The sequence below is a fragment of the Arabidopsis thaliana genome, chromosome 5 (genome assembly GCF_000001735.4).
Source record: "Arabidopsis thaliana chromosome 5, partial sequence".
Lineage (NCBI taxonomy): Eukaryota > Viridiplantae > Streptophyta > Magnoliopsida > Brassicales > Brassicaceae > Arabidopsis > Arabidopsis thaliana.
In genome coordinates, this window is record NC_003076.8 from 19,947,660 (window position 1) to 19,970,951 (window position 23,292).

General features: G+C 34.8%; 8 protein-coding genes across 12 annotated transcripts; 6 read left to right on the top strand and 2 right to left on the bottom strand.

Annotated features, from left to right (window-relative positions):
• Positions 1–29: 29 nt before the first annotated feature.
• AT5G49200 (WD-40 repeat family protein / zfwd4 protein (ZFWD4)) lies at positions 30–1,516 on the bottom strand. Its single transcript, NM_124297.2, has one exon. It carries the CDS (start codon positions 1,394–1,396, stop codon positions 137–139), a length of 1,260 nt encoding a protein of 419 aa, NP_199731.1. The 5' UTR covers positions 1,397–1,516; the 3' UTR covers positions 30–136.
• A 515-nt stretch (positions 1,517–2,031) lies between these two features.
• AT5G49210 (stress response NST1-like protein) lies at positions 2,032–4,054 on the top strand. 3 transcript variants are annotated; one of them, NM_001344826.1, is made up of 3 exons: positions 2,032–2,258; positions 2,415–2,850; positions 3,253–4,054. In NM_001344826.1, the coding sequence occupies exons 2-3, from the start codon at positions 2,434–2,436 to the stop codon at positions 3,256–3,258; spliced, it is 423 nt and encodes a 140-aa protein (NP_001331536.1). In that variant the 5' UTR covers positions 2,032–2,258; positions 2,415–2,433; the 3' UTR covers positions 3,259–4,054. The 3 variants fall into 3 exon arrangements, with proteins under 3 accessions (NP_001331536.1, NP_851158.1, NP_568707.1); NM_180827.3 differs by having other exon boundaries at positions 3,635–4,054; NM_124298.3 differs by having other exon boundaries at positions 2,184–2,258; positions 2,421–2,850; positions 3,635–4,028.
• A 1,745-nt stretch (positions 4,055–5,799) lies between these two features.
• AT5G49215 (Pectin lyase-like superfamily protein) lies at positions 5,800–8,486 on the top strand. 2 transcript variants are annotated; one of them, NM_148104.4, is made up of 6 exons: positions 5,800–6,022; positions 6,249–6,572; positions 6,946–7,066; positions 7,156–7,330; positions 7,416–7,486; positions 7,569–8,486. In NM_148104.4, exons 1-6 carry the CDS (start codon positions 6,011–6,013, stop codon positions 8,213–8,215), a joined length of 1,350 nt encoding a protein of 449 aa, NP_680409.1. In that variant the 5' UTR covers positions 5,800–6,010; the 3' UTR covers positions 8,216–8,486. The 2 variants fall into 2 exon arrangements, with proteins under 2 accessions (NP_680409.1, NP_001032043.1); NM_001036966.1 differs by having other exon boundaries at positions 5,828–6,016; positions 7,569–8,457.
• A 72-nt stretch (positions 8,487–8,558) lies between these two features.
• On the top strand, positions 8,559–11,202 carry AT5G49220 (hypothetical protein (DUF789)). The gene is made up of 6 exons (NM_124299.5): positions 8,559–9,348; positions 9,575–9,792; positions 9,884–10,109; positions 10,189–10,274; positions 10,385–10,479; positions 10,571–11,202. Exons 1-6 carry the CDS (start codon positions 8,968–8,970, stop codon positions 10,792–10,794), a joined length of 1,230 nt encoding a protein of 409 aa, NP_199733.2. The 5' UTR covers positions 8,559–8,967; the 3' UTR covers positions 10,795–11,202.
• A 10-nt stretch (positions 11,203–11,212) lies between these two features.
• On the bottom strand, positions 11,213–13,022 carry HRB1 (Drought-responsive family protein). Of its 2 annotated transcripts, none has more exons than NM_124300.4 (5): positions 12,685–13,022; positions 12,458–12,594; positions 11,906–11,983; positions 11,579–11,814; positions 11,213–11,494 (listed from the first exon to the last, which is right to left on the bottom strand). In NM_124300.4, the coding sequence occupies exons 1-5, from the start codon at positions 12,761–12,763 to the stop codon at positions 11,389–11,391; spliced, it is 636 nt and encodes a 211-aa protein (NP_199734.2). In that variant the 5' UTR covers positions 12,764–13,022; the 3' UTR covers positions 11,213–11,388. The 2 variants fall into 2 exon arrangements, with proteins under 2 accessions (NP_199734.2, NP_001332206.1); NM_001344827.1 differs by having other exon boundaries at positions 11,579–11,808; positions 11,915–11,983; positions 12,685–12,972.
• A 2,252-nt stretch (positions 13,023–15,274) lies between these two features.
• APRR4 (pseudo-response regulator 4) lies at positions 15,275–16,692 on the top strand (the record flags this gene model as incomplete). Its single annotated transcript, NM_124301.1, has 4 exons — positions 15,275–15,476; positions 15,702–15,854; positions 16,055–16,438; positions 16,553–16,692. The coding sequence occupies 4 exons, from the start codon at positions 15,275–15,277 to the stop codon at positions 16,690–16,692; spliced, it is 879 nt and encodes a 292-aa protein (NP_199735.1).
• A 991-nt stretch (positions 16,693–17,683) lies between these two features.
• Positions 17,684–18,286, top strand: AT5G49250 (Beta-galactosidase related protein; the record flags this gene model as incomplete). The annotated part of the gene is made up of 1 exon (NM_124302.1): positions 17,684–18,286. One exon carries the CDS (start codon positions 17,684–17,686, stop codon positions 18,284–18,286), a length of 603 nt encoding a protein of 200 aa, NP_199736.1.
• An 853-nt stretch (positions 18,287–19,139) lies between these two features.
• Positions 19,140–19,868, top strand: AT5G49260 (uncharacterized protein; the record flags this gene model as incomplete). Its single annotated transcript, NM_124303.1, has 2 exons — positions 19,140–19,652; positions 19,749–19,868. The coding sequence occupies 2 exons, from the start codon at positions 19,140–19,142 to the stop codon at positions 19,866–19,868; spliced, it is 633 nt and encodes a 210-aa protein (NP_199737.1).
• Between the last annotated feature and the right edge of the window lie 3,424 nt (positions 19,869–23,292).

Consider the following 23,292-nt stretch of genomic DNA (forward strand, 5'->3'; position numbering starts at 1 on the left):
TTAACGAGAAAAATTACATTTGGTTGATACAAAGATTGTTTATTGACTGATACACCTATTACAAAATAAAACTCTCTTAACAGTTAACTCAACATATAAACCACAAAATTAAATCAGAATTCTTTAGTCGAAAAGACTAAACTTTGTTGCCAGCAGCTAAGGTCCATACACGCAAGTTACCACTCTCGTCTCCACTGAATAACAATCCTTGAGGACCAATTGTGAGTGTGGCGATCGTGTGCGTAGAGAACATCCTTCCTCTTTCTTGAAAAGATGGTAGGTCGAAAATGCCAACGGTTCCGTTTTGGTAAGAGCAGAATATTATCGGTTTGGCTTCTGCATCATGCATACCAGAAAGAGCATGAACACTACTCTGTTCTTGTCTGCGAGTTTGAACAACTTTCAAGATTCCGTTTTCAGAATAAGCCCAAACTTTTATGGTCCCATCCAAGGAAGACGATATCAAACATTTATCCCAACATAAGAGTGAAGTGACAGTGCCGGTATGTTGCTTCAGGGTCATTATACATTGCAGGGTGTTGAGATCCCACATCTTGATTGTTTTATCGACAGAACCAGAGTATAGCATTTGACCTCCAACAGCAAAACAAGTGACTTCACCACTATGTCCCTCAAGAGATGTCAAGTATTTGAATGGATCAGACTCAGAGTCTGTAGTAGCTTTCCAGACTAAGATACTACCAGAACTTGTTCCAGCAAAAAGCATTCCGTTTGCAATAGTCATTGCATTCACCTGACCAACCACCCCTGCTGCTTGAAGATGCAAATCTTGACTGGTTTGAACGTTAAAAGCCTTTATAGCGTTTGGCAAGCCAAGGAAAACCCAAGGGCCTTCACTGATTAGAGACCCTGCTTCTGCGTCAAGGTTGATGGAATGTACACACTGACCAGAATTGCAGTCCCAAACTCGCAATGTACCATCAATACTGACTGAAAAGAGTTTATCTGAACCCTCAGGGAGAGCGATCCCCTTTAGTTCCTTATTGTGCCCTTCAAGAGAAGCTACCATGGCCAATCCAGGGAAACAAGACCAAGAGTGTAAGAACTGGCACTGCTCACCCCTCTTGCACTTTCCATCTTTCCAATACTTACATACCCATTTTCTGAGACTAGAAGATCTCATTGGCCCACAAGCAGCATTCTTCCTCGCCAAACCTAAAACTGGTGGTTTCGGTGACACATCATTGGTCCTTGGCATATTATTGCCCTCGGGTGATTTGTACTCTTTTGACGTCCAAACCAGACTCCTTGAAAACTTATTTGGACGGTCGTAAGGGACATAAGGTCTTCTTCTCGTAACTATATCTGTTGCGAAATCTTGCTGTCTCGCAACAACTCCGTGTGAGTAGTATCTCCTTGGCGCTTTGTAATCCATACTGAGAGAGAGATCAAACGTATGTAGAGGAATCTAGATCTTCGATTAGGGTTAACGATTTCTCCAACTCGTTCGGAGAGAGCCAACAAAAAAAGGAAATTTTGAGACGGAGTAAAGAACATGTAAAGAGTAGAATGATCTGGGGCTGCAGAGGAATGGTGTATATATAGATGAGCGTGGCGGTTACGCTATAATAATTTCTATTGGGCTTAACTTTAGGCCCATCATTCGTGGGTCCAATTAATGTTCAATTCTATCATTAGGTTAGGTCATTAATTATACCCTAAAATCTCTGTACTAGTAGAAAAAAAGAGGTCTTTATTCTGTATACTAATTACTAATTAGAGCTAAATCAGGATGAGTCCATCGCAACTTGTCTAATTACTGTTAGCCAAGACCACCCTAGAGTCAATATCATATGTTAACAATGATGTAAACCTTTTAGTATTGAAGGCCAAAGTAGTAATTAATCCATTGACTAACTTCTTTTAAACCTTGAGACAGTGAAATACTAACTCATTCAACAAAAATGGATCAAGAACAAGGAAATATTCTGATTAAAGCCAATGTAGTAATTAATCGACTGAATAACTAACAATTTTATGATTCTGATTAAAGCCAATTTATTCGGTTATATTCGGTTTACATATTTGATTTAGAATGTTTAGTTTTATTGGTTTGGTTCGAGTAGAATAAAATATTCACTGTTCGAACAACAACAAAAAAAATTCCTTCATTTCTCTCTCAGCCCTAAAAAAGCTTCACGCCGGTTTGTTTCACCGCCGTTGTGCTTCTTCTTCTTCTTCTACCTGGGTTCTCTCTCAAACAAACAAATCTCCGACGACTCATTCGTTCCTCCCAGGTAAGCTTCTTCGACCAATTTTACTTTCGCATTTTTCTCCGATTCACAGACCCTAGCTGTTCCCATTAATCAGGATTTAGCCAGAAACTTCTAGGGATCTAATTGTTTTTGAATCTGAATCTGTATTTGAGTTTAACGTTTTGTCTCCTTGTGTAGAATCAGAAGATTTAGTGAAATGGCTTTTTGCAATAAGCTAAGCCGTTTCGTGAGGAGGCAGAGTGAGAATGCTTCCATGATTGGCTCTCTCAGGTCTTTCTCTGCTGATGCCACTCACCATAGATTCCACCAGGAGACTCACAATTTTCTTGAGCCAGAATACTATATTGGTAGCTGGGAAGCTCCGAGTGATCCGAAAGATGCAGAGAGAAAGCTTGCTCAGCTTAGGAGAGATTATGCTAAGAAAGTTCGAGTGTATCGTAAAGAGTACATTCATGAGATTGAGATGCTTCGTGTTGAGAAACAGCGTAAGGATGAGGCTAGATTGTTGGCTGAACGAGCTGCTAATGAAGAGAGGCGACTCTTGAAGGCTGAGGCTGCTAAGGTTAGAGCTGAGGAACGTAAGATTGCTGACGAAGAGTTCAGGCAAACTCTGGTGAGTTCACTTTCTCTCTTCTCCGTTCTTTGTTTATTGTATAGAAACCATGGTGGATGTTTGATCAAGTAGTTGGATTAGTGTGAGATGATTCTTGAGTAAATAGGAGAATGGGTTTGTCTGGATAAGGTTCATCTAGCATGTGGAGAATCAAATTGTTGTTTTCCTCTTGAAAATTTGGAACCTTTTCCTAGTTATGCATCAGGGTGTAGTAGTATTATATAGAAGAGAACTTCAAGGTATAGTATTATGTTTGTGATTGGAAGAGAACTTTAGATTAGAGCTGATGGAGATGTATGACTAAGAGCTTTGATAAACGTTGCTTAGCATCAAGTGGAGGTTTTGATGAATCCTGTAGTTATCATTGTCTCCTTACATTAGCTGTTGTTGTTCTGGTTACAGCTTTAGCATCGTACCTAACAATCAAAAATAAGATGGATTTTGATGCTGGATCTTGATGCTTTTAATGGGAATTCTTTTGAGGGCAGTGAAACTTGTTAGTTAGAAGCTTCCTTTGTTCGGGCTGTAGGTAGATGAGACATCGCACACACACACACTGACCAAAGCAGTATTCACTGATTCATTAATTGATTTCACGTACTTATGTCTGCAAATTAATTCAGAAGAGTAGTACCACTCCTAGGTTTCTATTTCTAGTTTGAGTTCCTCATGTTTCTTGGTCACAGCCTCAGAGCAGTAATGGTCATAGTGCTTTTCTTCTTAAAGTTGTAAAACTGATTCAAGCTTGATTCACTGACTGGTTTATGTGTTTAATAAACTGTAGATAAAAGAAAGAGCAGAAAAGCTAGAGATGTGGAAGATGATGGGCCAAAAGAGGGAAGAGAAGATCAAAGAGAGAGAGAAGCTACTGCGTGAACAGAGTTCACTATGGATCGAGCAAAAAGAACTGGAGAGGAAGATTACAGAAGCCTTGGTTGACAACGTTGTTCTCTAAACCAAAGCTTCTCCTCTGAATCTTTGTTTAAGAAACAATCACTTTAGTCCTTTTGTTGAAGACAAGTCTTTTTTTTTTCTTAGAGAAGAAAGCGAAGGCTGTTTTAGCCTTTTTGCATCAAGCACATAATGAGAATTGTGGTCTTGTGACCAATCTCTTGTTTGTTGTGGTTCTGGTGTCGTAATATCATCATTAATAAGAAGTTTTCTCTTGTTGATTGTTATCAGTAGAAGATTGTTTTTTGGTAAATCATCTTCCTCATTGGTTTCGAATATAATGAACCTAGGCCCAATAGTTAATCGAGTAATGGGCTTAGTAGGCCTATCAGCGTGACATGTTTTGTAAATTTATACAATGCCATGAGGGACAATATTGTAGTTTTCTATAGGAACCGAATTTGTAAATTTCTAGAGGCCCAATAGTTAATTCGAGTAATGGGCTTAGTAAGTCTCTTCAATGTTTGATCGACAAGTACAAGAATCTTTATCAACGGTTCGTAAAAATTGTCTACGGTGATAGAAAAGATGAGGCTGTAACTAGGGTTAAAGTAGATGATAGCCCGCAAAAAACAGAGTCGGATAAGATCAATTTGGAGGGAAAAAGGAAGAGAGGAATGTTGCTGGACCAACCTGAGAGACCTCTCAAGAAAAGGAGAAAATTTGCTATAAGCTAATCCATAAGAAAAAACAAAGGCCGGTCTCATCAAAAGTACTAAACAACACTTGTGTTGTGTAGAGTTATGATATCTAGGGACATAAAAATCTAACCGATATCGAGGAAGATATGTACAAATGCGAAGATCAGATGTTCGAGGTAGATATATTGATGGGAGCTCTAACAAGTGTAGTGGAGAGTGCATAAGAAGTTATTAAGGGAGAGATGAAACCAAAAGATCTTGGAGAGAAGTTCTACAAATGTGTAGAAATGTTATATGGTGGAGATATGTTTGAAATAGTGACAGAAGATCATCAAAGAGTTTTACCTATGATCGTGAGCCAGTTGAAACAGAAACTGCGTCATGTCACGGCTGCAAGAGAGAACTTGAAATCTGTCTGGAAGCAAACTATTGAAAAGTTTTCTGCAAAGCAAAGAGGTTCCACTCCACAAGAATCTCAAGTAAAGACAACAACAATCTGGTTTTAGAATGTAATTTTCATTAGGTTAATATGGTATTGGTGTTGGTTGTGTTTTTTTTGTTTAGCTAAATGTAGACAACCGTCTTTATAGATTTTAAATCGGGTATATAATTGTGGTTATCAGTATCTAACTTATTTTTCAACTAAATTAATTTTTTATTTTTATGTTAATTTGACAGAATTATATCCAATCTTTTAACTGACTATGTCACGTCAATATAAAATCGAGAATTAATTTGGCCGGTAGATTAATCTAAAGTTTTATACAGAAATTATCAAACAAAGTATACATGAAAGCAAATCAACATGTCCAACTTTTTCTGAATACAATTCAACCATAACACCGTCACATCACACTGACGGCGACAAAACAATGAAAAAGACATAATAAAAACAAAACATTAGAAAAAATCAAACACTAAAATAATGTTCTTATCAAAATAAATTTACAAAAACTAAAACCAAACACATGCACTCTCAAGTAAAAGACAAAAAGATCGATTTCAGACAACCAATTTTCCTTTCCACAACTTTTTTCTTCATGAAGAAGAGAGAAAAAAAACGTCGTTTTCTCTTTCTCTCCGGTAGTCCTGTCGGCGATAATATACGTTACGCTCGTTCTTCAAACAAGTTTGTAGCCAAAATGCTATTAATTGCTAATTAGTGGAAATTAATGATAAATATTAATAACGTTATGCTTTCATTTACCTTTACAAGTGAAAAGAAAGAAAAATTAATTATAAATTCTTAAATTGTTAATACGAATATAAAAAAGGCTGTCATTTGGCGTTAATTTTATTTCCTTTTTAATGGAATTATTTTATACTATATGTTAAAAAAACATAATTCGTTTTTTCCTATCATTTCATTTGTAGACTGTTTTCTCAATCAATAGAAAAAAAGGCTTCTCTGTGTTGTTCTCTGTGGTCATTCTTCTTTCTTTTCACTTCTTCTTCTTCTTCGCTCTTCTTCTCACTGTCGGGTTCCATTTGGCGCGAAAAGTTCTTCACTTTTTCCAGCTTTTTTTTGTTCTCTGACAGTTTTTTTTTTTGTTTGGTTACAAATAAAGATGCCAGTAAGTGTAAGTGTCTTTTTATAAGTTTAGTTCTGAAGTCTCTTGTCTTTCTTTTACTCTCTTGTCCGAAATTGCTTGATTCTCGATTTTGACGAAGCTTGAAAAACAAACCCAGTTCGTTAATGGTTTCTGGGTCTTCGTCATTTCACTGGATCCGTTAGAAAAATGATTCCTTTTTGTTATCTATTGATTCCCGATCTGAATTTGAAGCTCTTAGTATGTTTTTATTCAGGTGGCACTAGTTTTGCTGTTGACATTGAGCAGTGTGATTCTGATTAATGGGAGAAGTTACGGCGTCGGAAACATATGCGATCGTGGTCGGAGACCGAGCGAGAGACCACACAGTGTCAAAATCACTGATTTTGGTGCTGTGGGAGATGGGAAAACGTTGAACACACTTGCGTTTCAAAATGCTGTCTTTTATCTAAAGTCTTTCGCTGATAAAGGTGGTGCTCAGCTTTATGTTCCTCCGGGACGGTGGCTCACCGGAAGTTTCAACCTCACCAGTCATCTCACTCTCTTTCTCGAGAAAGACGCCGTCATACTTGCCTCACAGGTCTGTGTGTGTGTCTCTCTCTCTCTCTCTTTGTCTAAAGTCTTGATCATTCTAAAGAGTAAAGATCAGAGTTTGCAGCTTAACTGTTTCATAGACTTCTGATTAGCTTCAGAGAATCCTGTTTTTGAATTGATGTGTAGAAACCCAAATTTGGTTCAGTAGTTAGGCATTGTGGCTTAGGATGACCTCTGGCTCCAATTGCTAGCAAGATTGGGGATTATAAAAGGATATATCTCATTGCGCTGGTTTTCAGTTAAATCAATATATATATCTACCAATGTTCCATGGTTCTGCATTGTTATCAGTCAGAACATTTGTGTATTTGTTTCTCATTTTGTCTTTTATTTGTTGTTCTTACCTCAACCGTGTGAAGGATCCATCGCATTGGCAAGTCACGGATGCCTTACCGTCATATGGGCGGGGTATTGATCTACCAGGGAAGAGATACATGAGTTTGATAAACGGTGACATGCTACATGATGTAGTAGTAACAGGTTATATACATATTTTGTTCCATTCATTTCATTTTGTTTGCTAATGCTAAATAAAAACTCACTGTTGTATACCATATTCATTGGCTTAGGTGATAACGGTACCATAGATGGGCAAGGCCTTGTTTGGTGGGATCGGTTTAATTCTCATTCTTTAGAGTACAGTCGCCCTCACCTTGTCGAGTTTGTCTCTGCCGAAAATGTCATTGTATCAAATCTTACATTCTTGAACGCTCCGGCTTATACTATCCATTCAGTTTATTGTCGGTAAAAATAGTTTGAAAATTCCCTCTTATTATTATACCTCCTTTGGTTTTGAAATCATTTGGTAACCTCTTGACTCGTTTTGCAGCAATTTATACATTCATAGAGTAACGGCTAATACTTGTCCAGAATCTCCTTATACCATCGGTATTGTCCCAGGTTAGTTGTTATTATCCAGATATATGTGTAATTTGAAACAATTTGTTGCAGCACTAAAATCTCAAACTGTTATTTTTTTCAGATTCTTCTGAAAATGTGTGTATCCAAGAATCTAGTATCAACATGGGGTATGATGCCATTTCTCTTAAAAGTGGTTGTGATGAATACGGTTTATCGTATGCAAGACCTACTGCTAATGTCCAGATAAGAAATGTTTACCTTAGAGCAGCTTCTGGTTCCTCCATTTCCTTTGGTAGTGAAATGTCTGGTGGTATATCTGATGTTGAGGTCAGTGATGCTCACATACACAACTCGTTATCCGGGATTGCCTTTAGAACAACAAATGGAAGAGGTGGTTATATTAAGGAGATTGATATTTCCAACATCCATATGGTTAATGTTGGTACTGCATTTCTAGCCAACGGTAGCTTCGGTACTCATCCGGATTCTGGTTTCGATGAAAATGCTTACCCGCTTGTGAGTCACATCAGGTTACATGACATTGTTGGAGAAAACATAAGCACTGCTGGATATTTCTTTGGAACGAAAGAGTCTCCTTTCACTTCGATTTTGTTATCGAATATCTCTCTGTCGATTAAAAACTCGGCTTCCCCTGCTGATTCTTGGCAATGCTCATATGTTGACGGGTCTTCGGAATTCGTAGTCCCTGAACCGTGCCTTGAGCTGAAGAGTTTTGATAGTTACTATGGTAGAGCTGAGGCCTTATGAAACCAAACTTCATTAGGAATGATGATTCATATTTGTTTAAGAGAGAGCAAATGGTTCTGATTCTTTTCTTTTCCCCAAAAATAAACCACAGTGTGTAGAATTATTACCTGTTCCTTGTTGGTGTTGTTGTCCCTGTTATTTGCAGCTTGTGAGATTAATATATCTTGTACAGGTTCATTTCTTCATTCATGTGTAACCAAAGAAATTTTGTATTAGCCCAGTAACCAGATATTAATTTTTTTAAATATTTGGGCCTCGTTAAAAAGCCCAGCCCAATAACAAAGAGCTGCTTCGTAAAAAGAGACGTCACGAAACCATTCGCTTACCAAACCACACAGAGACACATCTCTTCATTTTCCAACCATCTTCTTCTTTTCGCCACACCCGTAAATATTTACTTTTTCTCACTATGTTCAACTTATTATTATTAAATTAACTAATTTAGTGTATGCCACTAGAATTATTTTTATATAAAATATTTTTCATCACCTTCCTGATTAGATAATAATATAATCAAAAATTCACCCATTTCCTTCATCTTCCCCAATCTCTCTAAAACCCTAGAAACTCACTTCCTCAGTTTCTCCAACTCTGTACTTCGTATCATCAAGCGAAACCCTAAAAGAAGCAATCTTTAGTCTCTTCTCTTCTTTATTTTTTCTGGGGAGAAAGAAATTTCACTTTTTTTTATCCGATTTCTGCTTCATCTGGGTTTTGGATTTTTGCGATCGATTTTGAGAAATTAGCAAACAATGTCGGGTTCTGGAGGAGTTTCAATCGCACGTACAGCGATCCGTGGTGAGAATCGGTTTTATAATCCACCTCCGATGCGTAGGATGCAGCAAGAGGCCCAATTGCAGCAACAGATTAGGGAGAAGCAACGTCGTGATGATGAAGATGAGGTTTTGATGGATAAGGAAAGGAGAAAGGCTGCTACTGTTGCTCCGAGGACTACTAGGAAAGGTCTTGGTGTGTCGGAGAGTAAGAGTCGGGTTGTTGTTTCGGGTTCGGAAGTATGTGCCGGTTCTTCTGATTCTTCTTCCGGGTCGGGTCGGGTTCTTAGTGATGGGTCTAACTTGGATCGGTTCTTGGAGCATACTACTCCTGTTGTTCCTGCTCGTTTATTTCCCATGGTAAGCACTGTTTTCAAATCTATTGGGTCTTGATACTTATTCTGTGTCTGTTGTGGCTACTTGAACTTGATACTATAGTGTTCGTTGTGTTTGTAATCTCTGTTTGATATTATAGAGTTGAATTGGAGAAGACTTTGAGTTTTGTCATGTGATTTAGTGTAGAACTCAGTTGATTTTGTATTATGGCTTATGAGCATTGCTTTTTGCTGCAATTTGTTTTGTGTAGAGGAGCAGGTGGGAACTTAAAACCCGTGAATCGGATTGCCATACGTATTTTGTTTTGGAGGATCTTTGGGAGTCATTTGCTGAATGGAGTGCATACGGTGCTGGTGTTCCTTTAGAGATGCATCCTCTAGAAATGCATGGGAATGACTCCACTGTGCAGTATTATGTGCCTTACTTATCCGGTATTCAGTTGTATGTTGATCCGTTGAAGAAGCCTAGGTTAGTTGTTTGATATGTATATGATTTATTGCGCGGAAGAACTCCAGGATTTTTTACATTTGACGGTTTTGATTATGGTCTTGTTGAATAGAAATCCAGTTGGAGATAATGAAGGAAGTAGTGAAGGAAGCAGCAACAGTAGGACTTTGCCGGTGGACTTGAGTGTCGGTGAACTGAATAGAATTAGTCTGAAAGATCAATCTATTACTGGCTCGTTGTCTAGTGGAGAAGCTGAGATCAGCAATCCGCAGGGACGATTACTATTCGAGTACTTGGAGTATGAACCTCCATTTGGCAGGGAACCTCTGGCTAACAAAGTAAATATCCTCTTAAGCAAAGACAGTTAGATCATTATTAACTTTCAATATTTTCTAATAAAGTTTTCATACACACCAGATCTCGGATCTCGCGTCAAGAGTTCCTGAGCTAATGACATACCGGAGCTGTGATCTTCTTCCTTCAAGTTGGGTCTCTGTGTCATGGTATGTTTCATGTGAACCTTCCTGAGTCTTGACTCTTGGGATCGTTACATTTTGGAATATATGTGGAAATGGATTTGAAAATATTGAGTTGTGAATTTGTTGGTGTGTAGGTATCCAATATACAGAATACCGGTTGGTCCAACACTACAAAATCTTGATGCCTGCTTTCTAACTTTTCACTCTCTCTCAACAGCACCTCCTCAAAGTAAGCACCCGATGACGTAATGGAACACAATATCCTCTTATGTCCTCGTACTTGTGATCTCTTTCTCAGTGTTGTGTATGTATTGGAGCAGGTGCTATGGGTTGTAGTGATTCACAACCATCCACAAAGCTACCGTTGCCTACTTTTGGACTCGCATCTTATAAGCTGAAAGTATCTGTGTGGAACCAAAATAGAATTCAAGAGTCCCAAAAGATGACTTCTTTGCTACAAGCTGCAGATAAATGGCTCAAGCGTCTGCAAGTTGATCATCCAGACTACAGATTCTTCACCTCTAACAGTCCACAAATGAGGTGAAAATGAAAGATACATTCTTGACCATGGATTTGGCTCTGGTCTGATCAAAAGACCCATTATCTGCTGCTCTTACTTCACATATAAAGTCTCTCTTACACTGAAGAACCACCAAATAGTGGTTAGACTCTTGCGTGTTTTTCAGGCGATTTAAGAGTCTCTGCTGTTTCGTTTCCAGAAGATGCTTTGTGAATTGTAGCCTAATCTTCCTCTTTCTTCTTCTGAAACTTAGTCTTTTGATTTTCCCTGAATAAGGATTTGAGGAGCCCATATAGTGAAATTTGCGAGGAGTGTTTTTGTAATGTTGAGATGCAACACTTTTTGTGATACAATTTGATTGCTGAACTGATGAAACACAGGGTTGGCTTATAAGTTTTATACTGAAAAGTTTTAAGCGTTGGCTAATTTTACGAGTCCTGAGTAGAGTGAAATAGTACTTATATATCTTCTGATTATGCACATAAAAGATACCCCACGAACATCCGATTACAACATACTCAGCATGCCATTATGCTTGCTACAAGCCTCTGCTACATACATTGAGACTAATGTATGATTTCTTGATACATTGATTACAATATAAGATATCTAGATAAATTAGAACTTGTCTTCAAGCATGGTTGACCAAAGCAAGCCCCGCACAAACTTGCTCTTCTTTGCCTTCTCTTGATCTTCGTTTGAGAATGATTCTTGTTGTATTTTGCTGTAAAGGAATGATAAAAACAGGCACTGTGAGAAAACAAACGGAAGCGACACATTTTTTTGAGAATACAGTATGGAATTATACCTTTTAGAGGTGTCCTTAGGTGAGACTTGTGCTACCGAGTCTCCTTCAGTGATAGGTATAGCCGAAGGGGGTTTAAACATAAAGGATGAGAGTAGAGGATCAGAATCTATATTGGAAGAGGGAATGAAAGTGGAAGACCCTCCAAGAGACTGTAAGTTAGCTTCTCGAAGCTCTTTTTTAAGAGTAAGATAGGTAGAGCTATATCCACCTTTACGCAACCTTCTTCTTCGCTGCACGTAAAATCTCTCACGTCAAGGAATACACAAAATGACTCTTCAAACTCTACTAAAACCGTTAAAAGAGAATATCAAAGTTTCAAAAGGATATCTTAAATACGTTCCCGTGTTGCGTTGTTATATGGCCAACAATGTCCAATCCCACCTTCTTTGTGCAGACAGGACAAACCTAGTAACAAAGCAAAAACATACTGTTCTCACATCAAAGATAGCACATAAGAGAACCTAAATAACTTTCTAATCCAGAAGCACTGCGAGATTACAATGCTCACTTGACTAAGCTAAACACTGCGTAAAAAAGCAACCTTTTCCATTACAAGCAAGTTTCACGATTTGGAAATCAAACCTAAGTATAAACATAATCAATCTAAGAATAACATGTAAATGTAAAATGCGGATGATCATTTAAGCACTCTGTTCTCATATCAAAGATGACACATAAGAGACCCTAAATTACTGATTATATAATCTTCTACAAATGGTAATTACAATGCTCACTTGATTAAGCTAAACAATGGGTTAAAACTGAAAAGCAACTTTTTCTATTTCAGGAAAGCTTAGAGATTTGGAAATTTAAACCTAAATATAAAACCTAAGAATCATCATGAAACTCTTGAAATAAAAAAAACTCAATGAACATTACCCCATTCTTAGCTTCAACAGGATGATTCACATCAATATGACAACAAAGACCAACAATATCAAACTCATCTGCACAAAAAGGACACATAAACTCAGCTTTCAAATCGTCTTCTCCTTCAACATCTCCCAAATACAAATCTGCGTCAAAAAGTGTTAATCACCATCAATTCAGAACAAAGGATGAAACTTTACATAATCAATCTACCTCAAGCATTTTTTTAAACAAACCTGATCGAGATTGGTAACGGCGTGAAGAAGGCGATGATGAAAACACAGGGGGACAATTGATCCATGAATTCGAATCCATTTCTTCTTAAATTGTTAAAGATTAGGAATACAAAAGAACAGAGAATTTTAAAGGAGATGTTGAATCTAAATTAGCCAAACCCTAGAAGTAGAACGATGTGAGAGGTAGAGAGAGAGAGAGTGGAAACAAAGAGCTGTGACCAGAACTACTACTACTGGTTCGGAGTTTGTTTGAGTATTTACAGTCTTGACCAAACCGAAACTAGTGGTAGTTGTGTTTTGTACTGCGTTCATTATGTTTCACTTTCACACGTGTGACTTTTTCTGGCTCGTGTGCTTTTTGTTTTTTCCTTCCTTTTTCCATCTAATTTTTTGTATCCAAGTTTTGGTTTTAGTAGAAAAGTGGATAGCAAATGACATTGACATGAACCACTATTTTTTTAAAAATTCTGACAAAAAAAATATATTAGCAACCTTGGTTTTCTTGATGTTGGGGAAATATTTAAGCTTTTTAATTATGCTACTATTATTTTTGATAATGGTTAATCTACTACAAAATTTTTATGGAGAGGAATGTGTTTTTTTTATATAATTTTTTACAATATAAAATATTAAAATCAATTGATCGAGCATTGTATCTTTTCTTGATCGGACATACTATTATAAGCTTCGTGATTTGACGTGTTGAGTCCCAAGGTCTTTTGACTTTGACTTCGACCATATCTCATGTTAGAATCTTTGAAACTATACCCTAGAGCTCAAGACATATATCGAACGAAACTTCTGATCAAAAAAGTTTTCCGATTTTTCTTCTAAGATTGATTAAGGAAGTTTTATATGAACCGTATTTTTCCTACATTTCAAGAGCTTTTGATCAATATATAAGCAAGGAGAAGTGGGAGAACAGTACAAGGTTTAAAAGCAACTGAAAAGGAGAGTCACCTAAAGTGATAATTAAAAAAAGAAAGCAACTCATAAAAATTGTTAAACCGGTTGCTAACGACGATGTAGAAGGTTTTGGTTTACATAAGTTTTACATTAATATTGGTATTAAAAAAAAAAAAAGTTTTACATTAATATTTGAAAAGGAAGATATTGTTCAAGAGAATTTTATTTAAAAAATTAATAAGTAAGGCTCTCTAAGACTTTCTTTTTTTCATAAATTAAAGTATGATATTACCTTATAAGATTTTAATCCTAACAATGTTTCTTACAGTTATCATGGTTAACTTCACTTTTAATTTAGTCTTGTTATTTTTTTTAGAGCCAATATCATATGAGTTTTTATAAAGTAAATATATTATTTTAATACTAAAATTTATGCATGCAAATTTTGTAAAGTAAAAATACTTATGGTCACGCACAAAAAGATCCCCAATTTCCTTTTTTTTGTTAAGAACAAAAACAAACTGGTTTTTTTTTCTTAACAAGTATTTTGGTTTTTTATTCATAATTCGAACTGAAATTAACATAAATGTGATACTTCATCGTTCATTCATTTACTTATGATTTTTTAAAAACTGCAATTTGTTATAAAAATTAAAGGTTGTTGGAGTAATTAGTGAAGAATATCTCTATTAAAATTTTATAGAAGTAGTTTGATGCTTAATTCCAACTCTTTTTTTTTGTTGACATATTTCTCAAAACCATTTTTCTGTCATTTGTTTTCACAATTTTCAATAGCTATTTCCTTTTGTTATTGATTAAATATCTATTCATTTCGACCAATTTAGTTTCATCCGATCTCTTAAACTTTTGTTTCTGTTTGATTTTTCTCTTTATATATTTTCATATCACTAATGTTAACTTCGAAACTCCTTATGATAAATCCACTAAAATATTTTAAATAAAAATTCAAAAAAGAAAATACATGAAACAAAATTACAAATTTTGAATTTTTGAAATCAATAAGGAAAATTTGGATAGTAATTTAATTTTGACACAAGAGTCATTTCTCTATATAGCAATTTTATGTTTATGAGTGTTTTAAACTGACTGGTTGAGTTTTTATAGCAAAATGTTTAGTTTGTTATATTTGATAGTTAGACATACATTAATTAGTTGAGTTTTTACCTCACAATGTTTATAGTTTTTCTAAATTGTAAGAATCTTATTCCTTTTTTTTTTTTTACCTTTGTTTAGCTTTGGATCTAACTATATAAATTAAATAAATAAATAAAAGCTTAGAGGATCCATTTTAATTTTGAAAAACTCAAATTATGATCATGAAGAAGCTTTGCAAAAAGAGATGAAGATCGTGATAACGGTTTTATTAAAACGAATAGATGGTGGCGTGTTATCTTAGGAGAGGATTTTAATTGTTTTAACACATTATAGTTTTTAATTGTTACGATTTTAATTTTTCAAAATTCTAAATCTGTTAACAAGATGATGATTTTGGGGTCCACCTCCTAATTTTACTCTTAAAAATGACATTAATATTTGTATAAGATAATATCAAAATTTGATCACAATCTTTAAAAAAAAAAAAAAAAAAAAAAAAAACAGATTTCTTCAGATTTCCTTCGTTTAAAAGGCCGGACACCTTCACAAAAACACGCAGAGTGTTTATATGCAGCCATTAAATATGGCTGAGATATTGGATCACCGTGGAGTCTTGACCGACGGTGATGATGGTCCATTTAGAAATCTAACAAACTTCTATGATATGTTTTCAAGCAACTTTCCTGAAGGTTTGCGAGTGTTAGTCTTCGATGAAGATCCATCGTATCTTCTGATATTGGAGAGACATCTCCAAAAGTTTCAATACCAAGGTAGCTATTTAACCATTTTCGAAGTTGATCTAGTGTTTATTTAAGTCTATATTCAAAGCTGGTCTAACATTTTCAAATGTATGAAAAAGTTTTGTTCCCCTTTTCATATAGTCGTTGACAAAAAAAAAACCTAAAACATTTCTCCCAAATTTTGACCTATATTTGAGGCCATGACATGCTTTGGACTAGATCTCTCCATATTAATGGCGATGTGTATTTTTGCAGTGACTATATGCAACGAAGTGAACAAAGCTATGCATACACTCCGCAACCATAGGAATAGGTTCGACCTCGCTATGATACAAGTAAATAATGCAGAAGGTGATATATTCCGGTTTCTCTCGGAAATCGGATCGGAAATGGATCTTCCAATCATCAGTAAGATATCTAATCACCCAAGAACAGAGCACATAAAGCTCTAATCCTCTTTACTCATCAATCATCACGCAGGATGTCTTTCTCTCTACTCTCTCTTACTATTTTATAAGCGTATCATAATTTTAATAAAAATGTCATTTCATTGAACTAAGTGTAAATTCGATATGCAACAAGAAAACACACCTTTTTTTATACCGCAGTAATATCTGAAGACGATTCAGTGAAGTCGGTGAAGAAATGGATGATTAACGGTGCTGCCGACTATCTTATAAAACCGATAAGACCCGAAGATCTACGGATAGTATTCAAACATTTGGTAAAGAAGATGAGAGAAAGGAGGAGTGTGGTGACCGGAGAGGCAGAGAAAGCAGCAGGTGAGAAATCATCCTCTGTCGGAGATTCCACCATAAGAAACCCTAACAAGAGTAAAAGAAGTAGTTGCCTTGAAGCAGAAGTCAACGAGGAGGATCGTCATGATCATAATGATCGTGCTTGTGCTTCTAGTGCCAAGAAAAGACGAGTCGTTTGGGACGAGGAGCTTCACCAAAACTTTCTCAACGCCGTGGATTTTCTTGGACTCGAAAGTGAGTCACAAACACTAATATTATTGTTTATAATTACCATTCCCAATTTATTATATATACTATACCTCTCTATATTTATATAATAAATGTGTGAATAATTATATTTTCATGCAGGAGCTGTTCCCAAAAAAATATTAGATGTTATGAAGGTTGATTACATCAGTCGAGAAAACGTAGCCAGTCATCTTCAGGTAACGTTTCTTATATACAACATAATTGTTCATTTTCAACAACATTTTTGCTTTTATTCTTGAATAGCATCTCCATTTTTTTTATACTTCAAAATGGAGTAAGATTTCAAATCTATTTAGTTATTGATTTTCAGAATGACCCTTTATAATTTACTTATGAAAATTACAAATTCAACCCATATATTTGTAATTTTACCTTAGTTATGTTATACTCTGATCCCTCATCATTATAAGTGATGTTTAAGGTTTCTACACATAAATTATGAAAACATAAATCTTTCATTTAATATACCTCTTTTACATAGAAACAAAACTAAATAAAATGAATTCAACCAATTTGAAAACATACTCTAAAATATAATTGGTCGAAAAAAACAACATTTAGATATTGAATTATTGCATAGAAACATGAGAGCATCACTTAAAATGAAACAAAATAAATTTTCTTAAACATCACTTAAAGTTATACATAGGGAGTAGGTAATATATGTCATTTTAATATTAAAATATTAGTTAACCACATAATTAACATTATTGTTTATATGTTTTAACTATGAGATAGTAGCAAATAACTTTATTTGAGTATAAAGTAAAAAAAAACTATAATTTAATGGATTGAGTTACAAATTTTTTTCTATAAAACTAAAAAAAAAATAGTTTTTAACTAAAAGGATAGATTAAAAAACAAAAAACACACCACGAACCCTTCCAAACTTTTTACCTCACCTTGCATCGGTTTCAGGTTGCTCTTCAGATCCAATCGAAGAAGGAAGGATGAGACATTGTGCTCTTCCCTTCTCCCACTCTTTCCCTGCATCTCCTTGGACACTCCCTTCAGATCTGCTTCCCTTTGTAGGAAAGGCTACGAACCCCTGGAACCTCAACACAACCACGGTCAGAGTCTGCCCCATTTTGGCATCCTGAAGTGAACCTAGGGTTTTCCCCAGTGGACCTAGACTCTTCTGTTGGCCCATTACCTATAATAAGGTCCAAGCCCACCTGCTGGTTTAATCATTCTAAGGCTTTTAATCTTAGGTCTGAACTCATTATTCTTATGCTTAGCCCATTACTTTCTTTGTGTCGATCTCCTCTGTTCTATGGTCATGGACTCCATGTGAAAGAGACATCAACATTGACGGTTTGGGTTTTCATTTACCTTATGCGAACCTTGGTTTTAGCTACCTTTAAGGCTTTATGGTATCCTTATAAAGAATTGAAGATTGTTGTGCTAAGTTCCTTGAATCGTTCTTATTGTTGTGGCATTTGTGGTATTGGATTATTCTTTTTCGTTGCTCATTTGCCACTAAGCAGCTCACTTTTCGTCTTCAAACACTGTACCCTCTTTATCATCTCCATCTTCCAGACCATATGCTTCATAGTCTTTGCCGCTATTGACCGGAGAGATCCTCATTCGAGTTGGTTTCTAAAGCCACCCTCACCTGACTATCGCACCATAGTCTCCCGAATCCTTGGTATCGTGTTACTGTGGGTAATGAAGCTTGCTCCGGCGAGATTCATATCATTGATCCGTTTGTCAATGTCACTATATCCTTCGACTGTGACTAATCCGTCGTCCTTCGAACTCTTCGAGGATGATCTCTCGATTTACCGTGACCTCTCATGGTGCATTGCGCTTCCTTGCCTTTTCCAAAAATGATATTTTCACAATTTCTCTTTACAATTTCCTTTTTTTTTTTGTGGTCAACCGATTTTGCATGTTTTTAATTAGATGATATTAAAAATGTAACAGATTAGACCATGGTGTTACCAGTATGTTTTTATCAGCTGAATATCTTAGTCATCATTACCCATATTTTTGATCACTCTACTAATAGAGATGTTAGGAGAAATAATAGAGAGGTGTTCACCCAATAAAATGCTTATAGATCATCTTTTGTTAGTTATTTTATTTTAAAGTTATGTGTATTAGTGTGATTTTCAGATTTCTTCTGATAACAGTCACAGAGGTTTTCCGTTTTTTTAATTGATATTCATATATAGTTCATGACCTCTTACTTATTGTTTTAAATCATGATACAGACCATACTAAGACATACTTAGTAGTTAAAATTTTGTATTTGCTTTCTAGTCTTTCTTTTTTGGGAACTTTAATTCATGGGTAGATTCCATTCAACTATTTTCTTATTTAGAAATAAAGTAGTTCTTTCTTTTCTTTTGTTGGTAAAATATTAGCATGATTTAGCTCTTTCTTTCTTTTTTTGGTAAAATTTTAACATGATTTAGTTCTTATTGAACTGTTGGGGATAAATAAGTAAGACAATAAGACATCATATACATAAATCAGAGTATATGGATGTTAATATACTAGTTATATTATCAGAAAGCTCAACTAATTAAACTACACCAAATTAAATATGGTTGACACAAATTTAGAGTAAAATACATTTAAAAATGTCAAAAGATAATCCTTATTTGGTTATGTTTTAATATATATATATATCGTACTAATTTTCTTTTGTCCTGAATTGGGTGTGTAGAAATTCCGGCTCATGCTGAAGAAGGAGAATGATGAAAAGATTAAGAAAGAGGAGATGAACAAATCTTTAATAACCCCACAAAATGGAAGAATGTATGTTGGAGAAGATCCATCAAATTTCTACAGAGGAAGAAATGATCATTTCCCAACACATCATGTCAACAATATTCCTCAACCTTCTTATGTGCCGCAACACACCTTGAACCCTAACAATCTCAACACACAGCTCATACCATCTCTCGGACATCATTTTGATCATCGAGGCTCTATTGTGGTTCCCGATACAAACCTAGAGATGAATCAACAATTTTTTCACCACCAACAGACCTCGGACTTCACGCCAGAAGAGAATCTTGGTGATAACAACTTTACTGAGGAAGATTTAATGATGGCATCAACATATTATTTGAGCGAGCCGGATGATGCTTCTTTTGAAAAGAAGAATGGGCATGAAGTTGTGCCATCGCCCATATTTCATTCGCCGTTTTCCTCTAATAAGTACCAACGTAGTTCCTTTCTTGATCAGGTGATGAGGCTTATGTTTCTTACAAGTCTTATGTTTCTTGAATAAACATTATGTGTTATTCATATCTTTGTATTTTGTGTGTGTGTGCTTCTTCAGCAAGAAAGTGGAGGACTTAGCTACAATACTGTTTTTTCTAATGATGAATCCAACATTGGGATTTGCAAGAAGGGATCAAGATGGGTCAAGATCGGAGCCAAGCATGAAGACGGAAGATGATGTACGTACTACAATTTTTTTTTTTTTTTAATTTTATTAATATCTAGCGTTTAGGGTTTAATTCATATTCTAAGTACTCTTCTCTCTCTTTTCTACATGCTCGAATTATCATTGCATTGTTGCGAGTCAAATCAATACATTGTTTGTTTTCTTTCTTCATTTAAAGTAAGAATTTGCAAAAATAGAAAAAGTTGTTTTTTACATTTGTTTGGGAAGTATATCAGTTGGGTTTTGCTTTAATTGGTTTACCTGGTAGTTAGAAATGCAGGCGGCCTGATTATTGATTATATTCTGACATTAGTCGGAAGACATTCTAAACTTGGATCAGGCAGTGTGGTGGCCCAATTCTATCTGAATCAGGAGAAATCCACTCTGTAACACTTCAGTGCGTTCCTACCAAAACTAACCGGATCAACTAATAGGATATATATATATAAAAAAATAGAATATTTTGCAAGTGATTACAACTATTCAATAAATGAGCCGTATTTCCTCCTCCAACAGCAAATAATGTGGTCGTCGTTGTCCATAACGTTTAAGTTGTACGCCCATTACTAGCACAAAATATATGAAGAGAAAACATCCATAATGAAAAAGTGATAATAATATGCAAAACATTTATGTTTTAATCAAATACGCTTGGAAACTGATGATATGATGAAACCACCCAAACTAGTTTCGAATCTAAAGAGATTATTGACCAAACGTTCAAAAAAAAAAATTGGTTAAGAAATTAAAATGTCAAATAATATTTATGAAAATTGTTTACTTACATATTTAAAAACTGTACAACCAAGACATGATCAAAACGACTAAAGAAATCCAACCTACCAAAATTTTTGTGACTGATGCACTTCCTCACTCTTCAGGTAGGATCTTTGGAGTAATGTGAACAATCAATAACGGATACACTTTTACTAAAAATAGAACCAAACCAGAAAAGACGTCTTGTCCCGTACTTAATTAAACTACAGCTAGTAATAAAATAAATCTTCGAATAAATCAATCATCTATTTCATGCAATGTTAAGTAAAACCAAAACTAGTATTCCCTCAGTTTCAAATAAGAGGTTGAAGGTAAATGCCCACATTGACAATAAAAAAAAAAAAAGGTAAATACCCACATATTTAGATCATTTATTTTTCTTTTTAAAACATCATTATTTTTAGTTTAAGAAAAAATCAACCAATCACAACATAGTCTGCAGAATATAAATAGACATAAGTTGTCAATGCATTTAAACTATCAAACAATCTTATAATATAAAACAAAATAAAATTCCTAAAACATCTAATATAATGCAACAGAAGGAGTATGCCATACAAAAATATTCACATTTCTCTTATAAGAGCAATGTCAAACGTGATCTAAAACTAAATCAAAACAAAGAATACGTTTCCGGATTCAATATATCGATCAAATATTTCATGTAAGCTAATCGGTCATTACACTGAATTTCAGTCCATTGCTTTATCCGAGATGAGATTGTCGAATTTTCTTATCGGAATGCTTGCTCATCTCGGCGATTAATTTGGACGTCGCAACAAAAAACCCACATAAAACTAATTATTAAATTCGATTGAAAAAAGTGAATCGGTTGATAGAAGTGTTCAAATGGGAACACCCCGGGCAGAACCTAATCAATACCACCACACGGCGGATGTTATTATAAAATTTTAATCCATCAAAAAGAGGACCTCGTATATCCACAAGTTAAAAAAAATAAAAATACAATTTGTATGTGTGAATTTCTTATGAATGAAACTAAAAAGGTTAAAAACAAAAACAAAATGACATTGAAATTGTTATTTATATATATATTAAAAAATCCCATGGGAAGGCCCAAAACGATGGACACTCGCAGACCAAATACAATTTTTCATGTCAACCACGAGCCCTGCATGTTGGGACTGACCCGCCATAGATCATTTTATTAGATTGTCTTTGATCCAGTTGGACCAACCAACTTTAACTCATCTATTCATAGATAAGAAAGGAAATATCTAAAAAAATGGAGGAACTAAACAAACTTGAGAAAGAAAAAAAACACCTTAAAACATTCTTAGAGTTGGAACTAAAAAACCCCAATAAACGTTTCTTAGTGTAAAAGCCAATATAAGCTAAATAATTAACGATAGTTCATTGTTTGATTATCATAATCATTTTGTTCGATCATCAACGTCACATAGCGATTTATATTGGACGCATCCTTTTCTTTCATTGCGAAATTTACATGGAGATTGTAAATTCCGCAGATGAGTTCTAGTCCGACCTATGATCTTTCATAAAAAAGAAAGGAAAATAAAAATGAGGTGGAACTAAGTGAAAAAGGTGTAAAGATCGGAGAGACTATTGAGGCCTTGAGGGTTTATATATAGGTCTATGAAAGAAGAACATATATATATATGCTCGAAGAATTCAAATTAATGAAGATTTTTAAAGATTATTCTCTTGATTTTTAATCTTTATATTGTAGATCACGCTAACAAATCTGACTGCGTAAAAACAATATTGAATAAGTAAATATTAATAATTGTACTACAATCTAAAAAGGTTAATAAACTCAGGGGTGGGCAAAAAAAACGAAAACCGAAAAACCGAAACAAATGGTTTGATTTGGTTATGGTTTTGAATAAAAATCCATTTGGTTGTAATTCTTATTTAAGTTTCGGTTTAGGTTTGGTTTGGTTAAAAACCGCAAAACCGAATGTTTTTTTTGGTTTTTGATTAAAATTAAAATTAATTGTGTATATATAAATATAATGTTCATTTGATAATATCATATCTATTAAACTATCAAAAACAAAACCCTAACCCTAACCTAAACTAAAATTCTATATAAATCACATGCTGTCATTTAGAATTTGGGTTTACAAACTAGATTTTAATTTTATTTATGCATCAAAGTTATAATTGTTTTGGTAAAAACATGAAAAATTGGTTTTAAATGATTTTAATTGTTTTGGTCAAAACCGGAACCGATCCGAACCAAAATACATATGGCTTTTAAATGGTTTTAATTTTTCTAAAACCAAAAAACGGTATTACCGTTAAAACCGAACCGTAACCAAACCGAATTTCATATGGTTTTTATATGGTTTTACTTTTTTTAAAACCGAAAAACCGTAAAACCGAAAAAACCGAACCGAAACCAAACCGAAAAACCGCCCAGCCCTATAAAGTATAGAAAAAGTAAACATGTAACGAAGATAATTATTAACGATAAAATTTAAATATAAAAATTCCCGGTCAAAAGGAAAATTTTCTTTTCTTTTTGATCCAATTCTATCTTAATCCCGTTATAAGTATCTGAATCCCTATATAGTTGAGAGAAGGTAGCAAGAGATAAATATTTTAAAATTGTATATAGTCGACACGTTGCTACCAATGCTTTTATAGTATGTATATACAAGATTCTCTTGTT